An 18,332-nucleotide genomic window follows, 5' to 3' on the forward strand; every position below is an offset into this window, starting at 1 on the left:
CATAGCTCACTCCTGACAGCGTCCCCGACCTGCGGGGACCGCAGCCTCCCGACCGCCCCTCAGACTCCTAGGCGGGACCTCCCTGCACCCAGACGCCAGAGATCCTCATCCTCCGCCAGGCGCCTGGCTCAGAAGTTCAGGCGACTGTTTGGCCCCAGCCCAGAGGGCCAGACTCCCACCCTGAGCCCAGAAGCCTCGGGCCTCTACGCCCCCAGCAGCCTCGGACGAGAGAGGACGTCCGTACGTGCTGTCCCCCGCCCTCGGTACCTAGCCGCCCCTGGCGGATCCCAGCCCCGTCAGTAGGGAGGCTGAGACTCCTCCGCCGCCCCTGCGCCTGACTGTGACACGTCCGACCTGATCGTGAGTGAAAATGAACACACGCAGCATGCAGACAGTGTGGGAGTGACAAAGTAAAGTGGGCCGGTGGTTAGAGCATAAAAGAAAATGGAGGAAAAGATAGTGCGATAGTAAGACAATGAAGGACGGGCCTACCATAGTGTACAGTTCCGCCGTAAGATAGTGAAGATCATACATAAGCCCCTGAGTTGAAGTTCCGGGTTTCGTATGCACGGAGTGACTTATGCTGGAAGTCACAGTTCCACTCTTCGTGCATATGACATCGGTACCGCCAGCTCCACCCGTGTAGGCTACATAGTAGAGTAATGTAAGAGTGATCTATGGGCCAAGGTATAGTGAATTAACAATATGCAACAGTGACGGCACGTTCCGATCAGGTCACACTTAGGCCCAGAGTAAAATATTAACGCTACCCCGGGAAATCGAGACAACCACCACCACCGGTCTAGGAAATCTAAACTCCCTCATCAACATAAGTGTCTAGCTCAAGTGTCGTTCCCCCAAACGGATCTGGTCCTGTACAGTATCCTGCGTGATACTAGTATTCCATATCTGCAGCCCAAGAATTATAATTGTCCAGCTCGTTTGTATTTGTGACATCTGCTTGTTCCTGCGTAAGATTTAGTAATACACATGTAAGGTGTTGCCTTGAGTTTTTGAGTCCTGCCTCTCATTTGTCTAAGCTCCGGTCTAGAAAGCGAACCCAGCCACTCATAGGTGCTCTAGGGACGGGAAGCCGACCCTAAAACACCTACCTTTACATGTAGAATCTGAAAAGTAAGAGTGAAGCATGTGACGGGGGAAAAAAAAATCGTGAAAGTAAGAGTTAATGATGTTACAGACGTCAGATCTTGGAAACGTCTGCACTACAGTACGCAAGAAGAAGAAGAAGAACAACACCACACCAGTCGCAGACAGCATGGTGCGTGGAGCTGGAGTGGCAAGTGTTGGACTAGGCATGTGCACCACTAAAGAAGTTTTATTTGCCCAGCGTTTGGCAGACAATGAAAAAACCGTCAGAGACAGGACACTTAAAAAGCTGAAAAAGTACTTATTCATCAAATCAGCTCGTTCCCCAGGTAATGTACCCTTTATTAGCCAAGGTTTGCTTTTCTGTAAATGGAAATGTTGAAGTTAATGAGTAGCAATAACGTTACCTTGCAACTGAACAGTTCGCCAGAGTTCCTTTGTATAGTAGTAAATTTTACTGTGAACACAGTCTACACTGCTTCTTCTCATCCTGGTCTACGGTGGGAAAGGAGGTCCGGATGATGATGAACAGTCAAAATAGAAACGGTCACGTTAGACAAGGCAAATAATAGCCGACGTTTGGAAATGGACCTTGGATATGCTGTTTGCATAAAAAATTGAACAAAGTTTAGGAAAGGGCCCATTTACATTTATTGAAAGTACTTCCTTAACCTGTCATTCTTTTTCTGTGCCTGCTCTCCTCTCTTCCTATTCTCCCATCTTTCCTGTCACTTCTTATTGATTTTCTTTCCGTTACTGGTGGTTTTACATTGAGTGACAAGCCAAATGGTTTCCTGTACGGTAAGCCAAGAAACCATTTACAACGCTTGGTGGTTATCATATACCGGTAACCAAACCATACGTGCTCCCTACGTGTCATCAAGTGGGTTGGTGGAGGGTTAGTGCCCCTCCCTGTAAAACAAATAACTCAAAGAGACAAATGGCCACCCCTTATGGGATTATGGCATCTGGCTATAGATAGATAAATAGATAGAAAGTTGGGTAAATGCTTGGTTTAGTGTAAGCAGCAGAAAGACCTTACCAGTTCATTCCATATTCTTCCAGCATGTTTTCTAAGAAGTTGTGGAATCAATGAAGAAAATTAAATCAGGGAAAGCTCCAGGAATTGATGGAGTGTGTGGTGAAATGCTAAAGCATGGGGGAGAGATAGTAACAGAATGGATGTGGAAGATGTGCAGATTGGCCTGGGAGGAAGGTAGAGTCCCGGAGGATTGGAAGTCAGGTATAATTATTCCCTTGTACAAAGGAAAAGAGGGAAAAAGAAGTGTGTGGTAATCATAGGGGTATTTGTCTTCTTAGTATAATAGGAAAAGTGTATGGTAGGATACTTATTGACAGAGTTAGAGAAAGAACAGAGAAATTAGTTGGAGAAGAACAGGGAGGCTTTAGGAAGGGAAGAGGTTGTGTAGATCAGATATTCATTCTTAGATCTTTAGTGGAAAAGTTTCTAGAGAAGGGAAAGAAGTTGTAAGCGGCTTTCATGGATTTGGAGAAAGCATATGACAGGGTGGATAGACAAGGATTGTGGAAAGTGTTAAGAATATATGGAGTAGATGGGAAGTTGTTGAATGCTGTGAAGAGTATGTACGATGGTGCAAAGGCTGCAGTGCATGTGGATGGTGAACTAAGTGAATTTTTCTCTTTGAAAGTTGGTTTGAAACAGGGATGTGTCATGTCTCCATGGTTGTTCAATCTGTACATGGATGGGGTACTAAAAGAGGTACAAGGTAGGGTAGTGGATGTTGGAGTGGCCCTGGTGAGAGAGGATAGTGTTTGGAAACTCCCTGTACTGTTCTTTGCAGATGATACTGTGTTGTTGAGTGAAGATGAAGGAGAGCTGCAAGGCTTGGTGGATGAGTTTGGGAGAGTGTGTAAGAAACGGAATCTAAAGGTGAATGTAGGGAAGAGTAAAGTGATGGTCTTTGAGAGAGGTGAAGTCAGTGAATGTACAGTGAGGTTGGATGGTGAGGAATTGGAAAATGTGAGTATGTTTAAGTACTTGGGTAGTGTGATGAGTAAGGATGGAGGTTTGGAGGGTGAAGTGCTTGAAAGGGTACAGCAGGGAAGAAAGGTTGCTGGTTCTTTGAAAGCAGTGATAAGAAACAGGGAAGTGAGCATGGAAGTGAAAAAGTTACTGCATGACAGTATTGTGATACAACTCTAACGTATGGAAGTGAAGCTTGGATGTTGTTGGAAGGACACAAGAGTGAGAGCAGTGGAAATGAGTTATTTAAGAGGAGCCTGTGGAGTCACATGGAGAGACAGGCTGACGAATGAGGATATAAAGGAGCATTGTGGTGTTGATGTGGATGTGATAGGAAGCGTTATGAGGAACACACTGAGGTGGTTTGGCCATGTGGAGAGGATGGAGGGTGAAAGACTGACGAAGAGAGTGTATGTGAGTGAGGTGGAGGGGGAGGCCGAGGATGAGATGGAGGGATGGGATGGAGAGGTATATGAGAGAGGGGGGTGTGAGTTGGGAGCAGGGCAGTGAAATGGCGGGGGACAGGGCGACTTGGAGGATATTTGTTTGTGGCCACCCCAGACTGGATTGAGGCGTCTGGCAATAGATAGATAGATAGATAGATGTTTTCTAAGTTGGCTTCTAGATGTAGTGGTAAATGATTGCTTAATGCAGTTATAATTTCCCCCTTATTTTGGTAATTATGAATGAGATAATACCCACAGATGGCTTGTTGTAGTAGATCTATCATTAGGCTTGTGCATCAGTTCTACATTTCTCAGGCGCTGAGTTCATGTTTGTGGTTAGGGTGGCTATGTATTTTTGCTTTGTAACTGAATCTTTGCTATTTATCCACCCAAGCTCTTTCCAGTTTCTTTTCGAACTTGATTACAGACATCGTCAACCACACTCTCTTGGAGGCTGTTCCAAGTGTCCACCCCTCTGTCACAGAATGAATATTTGGTAAATCTTTACAAGTTGCCAATACACCCCCCAGATAGTGCAATATATTTTGCTGGTAGGGGAGGGTGGTGATGATTCGGACATTTAAAAAAAAAATATATATAAAAATTCAGGTTTAAGCAGGAGTTTAATCATGTTTATGTTAAAATGTTGCCCCATCATTTTGCTCTTTAGGCTGATAATATGAAATTCTTAGCTATTTTCAACTTTAAGCTATAGTTGACGAAACACAAGTGACTAAATCGTCTGAACCATCCCTACCAGTGATGGTGGTTCGGACAGTAGGGTGGGATGGTTCGGCCGTATGTATTACTCAGCATATTCTTGGTTATGTGAGTTATATTGGATAAAAACAAATATTTATTAATTCAAAGATATTTCATTTTTCCAAAGTACAATATTAAACTTCAGAATCCAAATGAACTACTTGATATCTGTTTAAAAATAATATATGTAACTGAATTAACCTTCACCAGATTTAATAATAAATGACAACCTCTTACTTTCTGCTACAAAGTTATGCATAATTAGCCTTCTCTCTCTCTCTCTCTCTCTGGAATATTGAATTCACTTTTAACTTTCTAGGCCTTATTTCAGACGGACTAACGTAGGACTTTAAATGCATATTGTAGCCTGCAAAACTGAAATAGAAGTTGTAATACCCCTTCTTTCTTTTAACACTTTGACGAATAGGTTAAAAAAAACTTTTTTTTTTTTTAATGTACTTGACTCTGGGCACAGGCTTCTCAGCCTGCTCCCAAGGCCCAGTAGCCCTCCTAAATATCGTACACCTCTACATGTCACCACTTCGGTGCTAACACCCACCATCCATATTGAATATATGCTAAGGCTGTGTCATACAGGACTGGTGTATTGGTATTAGCGGGGGTATTTTTACGACATGTCGGCGGGTCTTCTGGTAGATCGGTAAAGTCTGCCGTAAGGAAATTCAAATCCTTAAACTGTTCCCTGTCCCAGCCGGGATTTGAACCTGGGTCCGGTAGGACTGCAAGCCACCACACCTCTCTACCGATTAAGCCACTGCCTCCTCCCCCAACATTCCCTGATAACTATTAAGAATGGTGTTTCACTATGTGTTCAAATCTAAATGATCAAAAGTAGCATTATCATTTGATAAGGTCATGACTTGGTAGTTGTGGAGGGATAGTTAGGACTGTCCGAACCATTCCACTCCTCAACTGTCCGAATCATCCCGAACCTATGTAATTAATTGACGGGTACTCTCAAGGTTCACCCGAGAGAGTTTAACACTTGTTTTTCATAGCAATATGTTCTACATGGAACACATTCACCCTGATAATGCACAGTTCGATGCTTGGCATATTCATAAAGGTAGAGCTTATGATATACACTCAAAATATTACATAGTAAATGCAAAAAAAAACATAAAATCTGACCTGCATCAAAAAGTGAGGTGTTTCTAGCTTGGAGGGTCCATGTGGTCGAAGTAAATAAACTCTCCCACTTTCACACAAGATCACACGGCCGCAGATCCCATATGTTTCTCAGGGAATGCACTGTTCACCGCCCTCCCCTAGTTTTTGTTGCGATTCGAATGTTTCTGACCTTCATTTTTGCTGGCAATGCCTCATTTTCCCTCTTTTCCAATCATGAACTTTGATTGGACAAGTAGGCAAAAATCAAGCATTTTCCCAAAAAATTGAAGTAAAAAACAACTCAAATCGCATCAGAAACCACCAGAAAGATATACTGCACCACCGGTTAACGTAACGGAACAGACCAAACAGACCTAACGTAACCTAACTTAACCTCACCAAAAAACACCAAACCTAACCTATCCTAGGGGAATGCTTACCCTCGAGATACGATGGTCCAGAATGAGGGTCGTCTGGGTTGTCGTCGTCTTCCTAGTGGGATGGCGGCAACAGCACCAGGTCGTTCTTGTGGCTGGTCTGACTGGTATAGTGCGGCTGCAGCAATGAGGAAGTGGTGTAGCGTCTGCTCGGCGTTCACGTGAAGAAACAGATACTGTACCTAGAAAAGTACTGTTCAAAATATTCAGTCCGTAGTCCAGGATGCTTAGACCACTCCTTTACGTCACTCCAATATTTCAGTGGTCTGCGAATTGTTGATCGGGTCATCTGGGTCCACAAATTCCTCCCTTTTTTTTTTTTTTTTTTTTCCCAATGCGAGTAAGAACACCAAAGGCTTGGAGCCTGCAAACAATTCCTTCCAAGAAAAAAAACAAAAACAATACAAGACTGAGCCAAATTCAAGATCTGTTCATTTCGAGATGCCTGGACACACTGTGTTTGAAAGACTGGAGCTCATAGGAAGTAGGAAATACAGACAGAGGGAGACAGTTCCAGAGTTGACCCATTGCATAAATGAAGGACTGGGAGTAACAGTTAACTTGTGCATTAGAGAGTTGAACAGAAAAGGGATGAGAGTTTGTTCCAAGACGGGTGCTGCCTGCCCTTCGTAGAGGTGGAGGAATGCAAGCAGACAGTTCAGAGGAGCAGTGACCAGTGAAGTAGCGATAGAAAAGAGATAAAGAGGCAACAGTGTGACAAAGCGACAGAGGTTGAAGGGAGCCAGTAAGAGGAGGAGAGTTAATGAGATGAAAAGCCTTTGACTCCACCCTATTGAGAAAAGCTGTATGTGGGGAGCCTTCCCACACATGAGTTGTACTCTACACAGGGGCAAATAAAACCTGTGTATAAAGTCAACAACTGTGCAAGGGTAAAGAAGGTATGGAGTTGGCTTAGCACACCTAATCTCTTGGAAGATGATTTTACAAGAGATGTAATATGATCTTTCCAAGTTAAATCCCGAGTGAATGAAACCCCAAGCATGGTCAAGGATGATGCAGGCTTGAGCTGGATATTATTAAACATTAGTGGATACTCCTGTGGAAGATTCTGTCGGTTTGATAGGTGTAAAAACTGTGGTTGATCACATGATGCGTGTACCCCTCGTCCACCAGCTGTCAATAGGCAGCCCAACCATCACTGTTAACACGTTACCCGCATTTCAGCAATATGAGCTCTCTCCCAGGCTGTTTTTCACTTCAGAACTCTCTCCCACCGGTCTGCAAGGAGCTATCACAGTGAGAAGATTTATGTCGCTTTACTGAGTACCAATGAGGGATATGCCTTCATAAAAGTAGTGTGTCACTGGTGGCCCAACACATGGTATCCTGACATTTTTTTCTCATGTTGGATGATGCACCACCGGTGGATCACTGAGGTAGTGTACTAATTTGGCCAAGGTAGCGCAGTTTCTGCTCACTCTTACCTGGCACTTCATTTTCTTTGGTTTGTTACCATCTCATTCTCTGTCGTGAAGTTCCAGGTAGCGCGTAGCTATTTAGGTAATTGAAGGAAGTCCAAGCAAAGGTCCAACACTACCTTTGTTATTGTTATCTTGTTTCTTGTTCATTTTTCCTCCTAATCTCTTCACAAGCCTTCTAAAGTTTTTTTTTTTGCATCACTTAAGACAGTGTTTCTTGCAACCAAGCATAATGATAGCTGGGTACGTTGAATACTGTAATAGTAATCATCAGTGTCCAGCCAGGGATAATTACAAGTACCTGGTATTGGTTATAATTAATCATTTATAATTATTAAAAAAAGTTTAATAACCAGAAACATCCAGCACTTATCTTTTTTTGTTGTTTCCTAACAAAGTAAATGTAGATCTGTTAGAAACAAGAGTGGTTACTCCATTTTTTCTTCCAGTAAAAAATCACAAATATTTATCATTAGTAAATTTACTCTTTGTTTGTTTGTTTTTTTCAAGAAAAGTGTATTTGCATCTCATGGCCCTAGTTCTGCAACAAGGAGTTGGTTGTCAATGTTTTTGTGTAATTAATAGTATTGTTTGACATCTAAATGAAATGTAATAGTCACTACTCGAAGTCTGATATATATTCTCCTACTAAATAGGCATTTCTCTAATCTTATATCATTATCCTATTCAACATGTCTTCTACTGTTGGAGCAGCATAAAAAAATTTGCCTAGCCAATATTCGTGAAGGTGAAATACATGAAAAAGTGAAAACAAATTATTACTCATTATTGCACCATCAGTGTATCAACACACTAGGAAAGAAGACATCAAATGGTACACCAGTGGCTCAGTACGCGGGTAACGTGTTAATGATGCTACCTGGCCAAATGAATTTTTTGATAATTGGTACAAGAGTTGCAGCACTCCTGTCAAGTACTTGATCCACTTTCACTAAAGGCACCAAGAAAAACTTTTTTCTGACCCTTTCAGTTCCTCCGAAAAGCCACACATCCCTTAGGTTTCTCCCACGATCGTGTTTTGGCCTCACAAAAAATGTCTCGTCAATCTCAACGACAACGCCAGGTCCCTCGATGGGTGGCTGGTTCTGTAGCCATGAAAGGGTCACTTCTGAGCAAAGGGTTCACCAGTTCACGCTCGTCTTTGTTGACCACTTTAAACACGTGATAATAACATCGTGGTTCCAAAACTTCTGAATCTAGTGGTTTACGAACAGTATAAAATGCCATGCAGGAAACTGTGTGTTGTCCAAAAAAGTTCCTTTGTGGTCAGAAACACAAAAACTACACTGGACCCATTTCTTGGTTTTTGCGTACTTTTTGTACCAACCATAGTACCACTGATGTTTGTCTTTTCTAAATTTGCACAGCTCCTGACAATCTGGGCAATAAACTTCTGAAGGTAATACACCGTGTTTCCTAAAAAACTCAACTGCCTCCTCAGGTTCCGAGGGGAAACGCTTAATCCCCTGTTAATGGTCAAGATCGCACCCGGGACACACAGCACGTCTTTCTTCTTAAGAGGCCATAGCCTACCGAGAAGAATTTGAATTTTCCATCAAGAAGGATTGAAAGACCAAGCTTCAATTTGATTGATAGAATACCATCAAGTGACCTAAAGTAGGCCTATGAGTTGGTGATACAGACCTACCAGACGCATGCGCGGTCAAAGGGAAGAGAAACACACTTACGAACGCACGCATTTTTTACACAGACTGGCAGAGTGAAGATCCTAGGTATGTTTTTTTTTGTGGGGATTTTAAAATTAAATTCATTATTTCTGATTATATTGATTTCCGAATGGAGTTATGGGGGTTCAGTATGATCCTTAGGGAATATACTATACGTTAATGGTGCTAATATTCTGGAACTGCGTATTGGCAACTTGTAAAACGATACCCAGCCAAAGCATTAAGAGGGGTCCAGGGGAGTTTTTAAGGGGGATAGCAGATATCTGTGGATTTTTAACATACTCAGGTGTCTCTGTTACCTAACCCCTGTGGATGTTAAAGGATCACTGTAACAATACGAGCAACAACATTGCTCGGTTTTTAAGAAATTCAGGAACTGAGCTAGCTTCTAAGACATCTCAGACAGTGGGTGATCTGGTCAGATACAAGATACGAATCAGCAGCACAGACGAGAGATGTGTTTACTCCATTCCATGTACAGTATATATGTGATAAAGTCTACTTAGGTGAAACAGGGCATGATTTGGAAGAGAGAATAAAAGAACACAAGTATGCAATGAGCTGGTACGACACCAATGCATGTGTAGCTCACAGATTTAATACAGGTCATGTAATGAAATGAGAAAATGCAAAAATTTTGTACGGGGAAGAAGACTTAAAAAGATGTAAATGTCTTGAGGCACCTGTTATAGTATGTTCCAATACCATTGAACAGAACAGCAGATCTTATCACCTATCGAATTCTGTGACCAAATATTTTGTCAACAGGATCACTTTCTCACACCACCACCTCTAAACTCAAAACATCTCCCCTCCTCCCTTCCCGTCCATCCCCATCCCCTCGTTTCACCTAGCTTCTTACCCACATATACGACACTTGTGTGTACACACACACACACACACACACACACACACACACACACACACACAATAATACGTAGAGAGGAAGAAAGGAATTTTGAAAAAGATATAATAGACAAATGTAAGGATGAACCCAAACTGTTTTATAGATTTGTCAAAGGCAAACTGAAACAAAAGGAAGGAATCACCTAACTGAAAGTAGAAGGAGAGATATATAAAGATGCGGCAATGCAAGCAGAAATAATGAACAAACGTTTCCATTCAGTTTTCATTAATGAAAGTGAGTTTGTGGAAGGGGAGGGAGTGACTAGAAATGTAGTGATAAAAGATATAAAAGTGGAAGTACAGGAAGTATAAATTACTGGAAAATCAGGATGTAAGGAAAGCCCCAGGACCAGATGGAATCTCTAATTGGGTACTGAAGGAATGCAGAAAACGACTGGCGGATAAGATTCACAGTTTAATTGTGTTCTCTGGAAGAGGGGAAAGTGCCTCAAGAATGGAAGAGGGCAAATGTGGTACCAATTTACAAGGGAGGAAACAGGGAAGAACCTCTGAATTATAGACCAGTGTCCCTAACCAGCATGGTCGCAAAATTGTGTGAAAGAATCTTGCAAGATAGATGGATAAAATATCTGGAAGAGATGAATATTTTGGCTGTTAGTCAGTTTGGATTTAGAAGTGGAAGGTCATGTGTGTCCAACTTGAGTTTTTACTCAAGCGATTGACATGCTACAGGAGAAAGATGGTTGGGTGGATTGTGTGTATTTAGATTTGGAGAAGGCCTTCGACAAGGTACCCCATAAGAGACTAATGTGAAAACTAGAGTATATAGGAGGACTGAAGGGGAACCTCCTGGAATGGATGAGAGACTTTTTGAGGTGGTTTGGCCATGTGGAGAGGATGGAGGGCGAAAGACTGACGAAGAGAGTGCATGTGAGTGAGGTGGAGGGGGGAAGAGGGAGGGGGAGGCCGAGGATGAGATGGAGGGATGGGGTGGAGAGGTATATGAGAGAGGGGGGTGTGAGTTGGGAGCAGGGCAGTGAAATGGCGGGGGACAGGGCGACTTGGAGGCGATTTGTTTGTGGCCACCCCAAACGGGATTGAGGCGTCTGGCAATAGATAGATAGATAGAATAAAGGATAAGATGTCTGGATGGAGGGAAGTAACAAGTGGAGTCCCACAGGGCTCGGTGTTGGCGCCAGTAATGTTCCTTATTTATGTAAATGATATGGTTGATCCCCCCTGGGGGTAGGGGGGTTTGTCAAGAATACTCCCCCAGTATCCCTGCTTGTCGTAAAAGGCGACTAAAAGGGTTGGCGGAGGGTTAGTGCCCCTCCCCGGAAAACAACTAACTAAAAAAAACAAAACAATAAGCCTCGGACAAGGACTGACCAAACGTTGACGACCAAGGACCGGACAAAGGACATTGCAATTGGAACGTGGAATGTAAGGGGAGCAAATGATGAGGTGAAAGAGAGAGAGAGATTGTCCAGGTGCTTGAGGATGCGAAAGTGGATGTATGTGGAATAACTGAAACAAAATGGAGAGGAGAAAGTGTGAGAGAATGGGAGTATGGATGGGGTATATGTGCAGGAGTAGGTGAGAATGAGAGGGCAAAGGAAGGAGTATGTATAGTTGTGAGTAAAAGATGGAAGAGGAGCATAAGACAGTATGGATCAGTTGGATCAAGGATTGTGTGAGTAAAGTTGAAAGTTGGAATACAAATGTGGGCGATTGTGTGTGTGTATGCGCCAACGCAAGATCGTGCTAGAAGAGTGAGAGAAGAGTTCTGGACAAATGTAGAAGTGTGCATGGAAAAGTTTGGAAGGAATGATAGAGTGTTTTTGATTGGTGATATGAATGGTAAAGTTGGGAATGTGAAGGTGGATGGAATAGTTGGTGAGTGGGGTGTGCCTGCTGAGATAGATGAGAATGGAAGTGCGTTAGTGGACATTTGTGCTGGGAGGGGGTTGGTGATACCCAATACCCTCTTCAGGCATAAAATGATCCACAGGTATACATGGCGAGTGATGAGAAGGGTGGGTGGTGAATTGAGTGAAAGGAAGGCAATGATTGATTATGTGTGTGTGGATGAAAGGATGCGAAGATGTATATTGGATGCAAGAGTTTATAGAGGTTGGGGGAGTGGACTTTCTGACCACTACTTGGTGGTGGCCAGAGTTAAAGTTCAAGTAAGATGGAGGAATAGAAGAAGGGAAAGACGAGAGGAAGGAGTAGTTGCAAGGAGAGTGGGAAGGTTACAAGAGGATGAGAAAAAGGCAGAGTATAAGAGAGAAGTGGAGGAACGATTGGGCAAATATGAGTTGGAGCAGATGGGGGATGTGGAAGGTGTGTGTAGAATATTTACAGAAGAAATATGTGCAGCATGTGATGTGGTGTGTGGAAGGAAGAGAAGACGGAGGGGGTGCAAGGAACAGCGTGGTGGACTGAAGAGGTGAAACGGGCTGTGGCACAAAAGAAGAAAGCATACAATGAATGGATGAGAAATAGGGGCGTGGAAGAAGTTGAGAGGCGGAAGAGAGAGTTATATGTAGAAAGAAAGAGAGAGGTGAAAAGATTAGTAAGAGAGAGTAAGAAGAGAGTGGATGAGGAATTTGGAAGGAATTTGAGTGTAAAGTGGAGGGACTGTAAGAAAATGTTCTGGAAAGAGGTGAAAAGAGTAAGACAGGGTGGAAGTGAAGTTAGCAGGGGAGTGAAAGATAAAAATGGTAGATTACTAGTGGAGAAGGGAGAAAAAGTGAGCAGATGGAGAGAACACTTTAAGGAATTGTTGAATGTGGAGGATGGAAGTAATGCGAGTATAAGTGGCTGGGGAATGGCTGGAAGAAGGAGGGAGGTGAGAAGACAGGAAGAAATCAGTAGGATAGAAGTTGTGGAAGCAATGAAGAAAGTTAAATTGGGGAAAGCCCCAGGAATTGATGGAGTGTGTGGTGAAATGCTGAAGCATGGGGGAGAGATAGTAGTAGAATGGATGTGGAAGATGTGCAGATTGGCCTGGGAGGAAGGTAGAGTCCCGGAGGATTGGAAGTCAGGTATAATTATTCCCTTGTACAAAGGAAAAGGGGAAAAAGAAGTGTGTGGTAATCATAGGTCTTCTTAGTATAATAGGAAAAGTGTATGGTAGGATACTTATTGACAGAGTTAGAGAAAGAACAGAGAAATTAGTTGGAGAAGAACAGGGAGGCTTTAGGAAGGGAAGAGGTTGTGTAGATCAGATATTCATTCTCAGATCTTTAGTGGAAAAGTTTCTAGAGAAGGGAAAGAAGTTGTATGCGGCTTTCATGGATTTGGAGAAAGCATATGACAGGGTGGATAGACTAGGATTGTGGAAAGTGTTAAGAATATATGGAATAGATGGGAAGTTGTTGAATGCTGTGAAGAGTATGTACGGTACGATGGTGCGAAGGCTGCAGTGCGTGTGGATGGTGAACTAAGTGAATTTTTCTCTTTGAAAGTTGGTTTGAAACAGGGATGTGTCATGTCTCCATGGTTGTTCAATCTGTACATGGATGGGGTAATAAAAGAGGTACAAGGTAGGGTAGTGGATGTTGGAGTGGCCCTGGTGAGACAGGATAGTGTTTGGAAACTCCCTGTACTGTTGTTTGCAGATGATACCGTGTTGTTGAGTGAAGACGAAGGGGAGCTGCAAGGCTTGGTGGATGAGTTTGAGAGAGTGTGTAAGAAACGGAATCTAAAGGTGAATGTAGGGAAGAGTAAAGTGATGGTCTTTGAGAGAGGTGAAGTCAGTGAATGTACAGCGAGGTTGGATGGTGAGGAATTGGAAAATGTGAGTACGTTTAAGTACTTGGGTAGTGTGATGAGTAAGGATGGAGGTTTGGAGGGTGAAGTGCTTGAAAGGGTACAGCAGGGAAGAAAGGTTGCTGGTTCTTTGAAAGCAGTGATAAGAAACAGGGAAGTGAGCATGGAAGTGAAAAAGTTACTACATGACAGTATTGTGATACCAACTCTAACGTACGGAAGTGAAGCTTGGACGTTGTTGGAAGGACACAAGTCAAGAGTGAGAGCCGTGGAAATGAGTTATTTAAGAGGAGCCTGTGGAGTCACATGGAGAGACAGGCTGACGAATGAGGATATAAAGGAGCATTGTGGTGTTGATGTGGATGTGATAGGAAGCGTTATGAGGAACACACTGAGGTGGTTTGGCCATGTGGAGAGGATGGAGTGTCAAAGACTGACGAAGAGAGTGTATGTGAGTGAGGTGGAAGGGGAAAGAGGGAGGGGGAGGCCGAGGATGAGATGGAGAGATGGGGTGGAGAGATATATGAGAGAGGGGGGTGTGAGTTGGGAGCAGGGCAGTGAAATGGCGGGGGACAGGGCGACTTGGAGGCGATTTGTTTGTGGCCACCCCAAATGGGATTGAGGCGTCTGGCAATAGATAGATAGATAGATATGGTTGATGGAATGAACAGTTATGCAAGTCTGTTTGCTGATGATGCAAAGATCATGAGGAAGGTAAAGGTTGAGGAGGATTGTAAAATGCTGCAGGAGGATCTGGATAGGATACACGATTGGAGCTGGATGTGGGAAATGAAATTTAATGCAAAGAAATGTACGGTAATATATTAGAAATGGGTAAAAGTACCAAGAGGCCATCATTGAATTATTTGATGGGTAGTGAACCAATCACAAAAGTGAGAGAAGAGAAAGATTTGGGAGTGCTGGTCCAGGATAGTTTGTCACCTGAAAAACACATTAACAAGGCAGTTAGAGAGATGTATAAACTCCTGACTAATATAAGTGTAGCTTTTCATTATATGGATGAGGAGATGATGAAAAAATTTATAGTGGCCATGATTCGCCCCAGGTTATAATATGCAGCAGTAGTGTGGTCCCCACACAAAAAGAAAGATATAAACAAGATTGAGAGAATACAAAGAATAACAACCAAAATGGTCCCCAGTCTGGCAGATCTGTCGTATAGAGAGAGGTTGGAAATGCTGGATTTGCCTTCCTTAGAAGAAAGGAGAAAGAGAGGAGACATGATTGCAGTGTTCAGGTCCATTGTGGGAGTAGATAAAATTGACAAAGAAGATCTGTTTGTATGGGATAAGAGAGTAACAAGAGGACACGGAATGAAACTCAAGAAACCAAGCTGCTTGAAAGATATCAAGAAATATAGTGTTCCTTATAGATTTATAAACCTGTGGAATAGTTTGGACAAAGAGATCGTCTAGTCTAAAAACTTAAACGAGTTTAAAGCTAAATTTGACTTATTGAGAGACGGACTGGACCCCACAAGCGTAGCTCATTTCCTGTATATCACAATTAGGTAAATACATTTAGATAAAAATTACGCTTGCTGGCTCAGTGGTAACGTTCTCGCATGCCATCTGGTAGACGGGAGTTCGCGCCTCGCTCAGGGTGTGAAAAGTTTCACTGACGAAGTGGGTGGTTACTGTCCCCCTCGAGCAAGGGGACGGGTGTGTGCGTGTGTGAAGGTCACAGCCTTGCCCTTAGATCGGACTATATGAGCTCTCAGCTCCTTTCCGGGAGAGTAAAAGTTGACAATCACGACCATCAAGTGATCCTGACCGACGCGGTGAATTACACACACATTGAATTATTTGATGGGTAATGAATCAATCACAAAAGCGAGCGAAGAGAAAGATTTGAGAGTGCTGGTCCAAGATAGTTTGTCACCTGAAAAACACATTAACAAGGCAGTTAGAGAGACGTATAAACTCCTTACTAATATAAGAGTAGCCTTTCATTATATGGATGAGGAGATGATGAAAAATTGATAGTGGCCATGATTTGACCCAGGTTAAAATATGCAGCAGTACTGTGGTCCCTACACAAAAAGAAAGATATAAACAAGATTAAGAGAATACAAAGAATAGCAACCAATATGGTCCCCAGTCTGGCAGATCTGTCGTACAGAGAGAGGCTGGAAATGCTGGATTTGCCTTCCTTAGAAGAAAAGAGAAAGAGAGGAGACATGATTGCAGTGTTCAGGACCATGGTGGGGTAGATAAAATTGACAAAGAAGATCGGTTTTTATGGAATAAGAGAGCAACAAGAGGACACGGAATGAAACTCAAGAAACCAAGCTACTTGAAGGATATCAAGAAATATAGTTTTCATTATAGATGTATAGACCTGTGGAATAGCCTTGACAAAGAGATCGTTCAGTCTAAAAACTTAAACGAGTTTAAAGCTAAATTTGACTTATTGAGAAACAGAGACGGGACCACACGAGCATAGCTCATTTCCTGCATGCCACAATTAGGTAAATACACACACACACACACACACACACACACACCTCTCCACTGGGATCGGCAATCCCTTTCCCCTTATGACCTCTATTTCCTTACCCAACATTCCTTCCCACTTCCTAAGAACTTCCCACTTTACCTGTCCCTTGTTTCTTTTCTTTCTCTCTGTCCTTGTGCCATGATCTGTAATCCCTTTCCCCTGGATGTCACCTTCCTTACCCTACCTGCCCTCCACCCCCCCAGCACTCCTAGCCAATACCTCACACCCCCACTGCCTTCTGTTATAGAGTAGAACCTCTTTAGTCCGGACCCCTTTAATCCGGACTTCTGTTAATTCGGACAAAATTTGAAAATAATAAGCTCCAAAAATATGTTGAAAGTAATTCTAAAGTCATTTTCAGTATCAGCGCGGAAAGCGATCATCATTCGTTTAGTCTCGGATCACGCTAGGTCTCAACATGGGCGCCTGTTTAAACACACGTTATCATTCGTTCCATCAACTAGTTCATCAACCACTAATATTTTTACGCTTTATTTCAAAAGTTAATCCTCCTTACCATGCCCCTTAATGCAAGTGCAGCTTCTGCAATGAATAAAGGTGTTAAAAGGAGGAGTTTGCTTACACAAAAATGGGTCAGAATATTCTGCAGTGTTCAGTGATTACTGTAGGTTATTTTTTGTACTTAAATGTGCTTTACTTGTACATCAAACATTAGCTTCTTGCCCATATGGGCGTTATCAATATGCCAAAGATGACAATGTATTTTTTTTCGTACATAAGTTTTATTTTTATTCCAAATATTACAGTTAACTAATTAATTTATTTTTTTTGCCTGCACGGGCCTTAGTCACTTACTACAATTTAAAATGTAGGCTAGTTTCTTGTCATGGCCTTACCTGTAAATTATGCAATACAAAACTATCGTACATGATTAGTTTGGTTATTTTAGTATCCTTTCATCTTTTGTAGTTATGTTGGGTTGACATATGCAACATATGTTAATAATTAACAAACATACCATATGTAGATAGTTTTTGGTATGAACTGGAGATTACCCTGATGGTCCAGACAATCTGCTAATTTGGACAACCCTTCCCCCCATATAGTCCGAATGAGAGAGGTTCTACTGTATATACAGGAAATGTGGTGTATATTCAGCAATTGTATTCTGAGGAAGCCATGAGGCAAAATGTCAATGCACACTAAGTCCCACATAAGTGTTTCTTTCTCCAATTTGTCGACATACAGTGAGCCCTAGATTTTTCTGAACATTTATTGTGTACCATTAAGAAACCAGCCTCTGCAGCTCGCTTCTCCAAGAGATTAGTTCTCTCTTTAGCACATTTTTTTTCTCTTTTGTTTGGACAAACCTGTGTGTAGGAAAAAGAGATGATATAGAAGGAGTTTGTGTTGTGATAGTGATGTGCACTAGATAAGTTTGTTGTGGTGTGGGGGCTGCACTGCAACACGGGCATGGTGGGATGTTTTTCAGATTTATTTCTTATTGGTACTGAAGCTGGGAAGGGTGGTGGCCTCTTCATAGTATGGCTAAGTGCCCTCAGAGTTCTCTGTACAGGGGGATGGATATCCATTGATAGTTCATGCATAATGCTGTTTGGCTAAAGGATTTGGTTGGCTTTCGTGGATATGTGACGTTGTATAAGTGTGTGAGGTGTATACTGGATGGTGAAGAGATGTTACTGAGGCACATTTGTGCAGGGCTATGGAGTCGGAGTTGGAGTCGGAGTCGGAAGCAAATATGGTGATGCTGGAGTCGGAGTGTGAGCCGGTAAAAACGTCCCAACTCCGATTCTGACTCCGACCACCAGTAACGAAATTTTAAAGATGATGTAGACGTAATGTGGAGCTATTGCCTTTCGAACGACAGCTCCTTTGGTTTAATATCTTGTTGCTGCTGCAGCTCTTTTTTTTCTTTTCTCTTATTTTCCACATTTTATGTGGGACTTGTTTGCTGTTCTCCTGTTCTTCAATTGTGTTGATCATAATCATAGGTACTGCCATCTGTCGACAGAACGACAAGAACAGAATGTAAACAGACACCATAATTAGCAGACTTCCCACTGAGTGAATGTGTCTGAATAATTTCTTGATTCTAGAATCTAGAGATGAGTTTATTTAATATAAAATTACTTGGAATGGAGGTTTTAGTA

General features: G+C 42.5%; 1 protein-coding gene across 1 annotated transcript in view; it reads left to right on the forward strand.

Moving 5' to 3' along the window:
- The first annotated feature begins 1,278 nt into the window (after positions 1-1,278).
- Nnp-1 (Ribosomal RNA processing protein 1 homolog Nnp-1) overlaps positions 1,279-18,332 on the forward strand; it is a 235,996-nt gene continuing 218,942 nt past the window's right edge. Inside the window, exon 1 of the mRNA XM_080277637.1 lies at positions 1,279-1,436. Coding sequence (XP_080133763.1) covers positions 1,316-1,436 — 121 coding nt within the window. The 5' untranslated portion in view covers positions 1,279-1,315. The remainder of the gene's footprint in view (positions 1,437-18,332) is intronic.

Source organism: Coenobita brevimanus, chromosome 70 (assembly GCF_032717465.1).
Source record: "Coenobita brevimanus isolate Jiangsu-jjx chromosome 70, ASM3271746v2, whole genome shotgun sequence".
NCBI classification, from domain to species: Eukaryota; Metazoa; Arthropoda; class Malacostraca; order Decapoda; family Coenobitidae; genus Coenobita; species Coenobita brevimanus.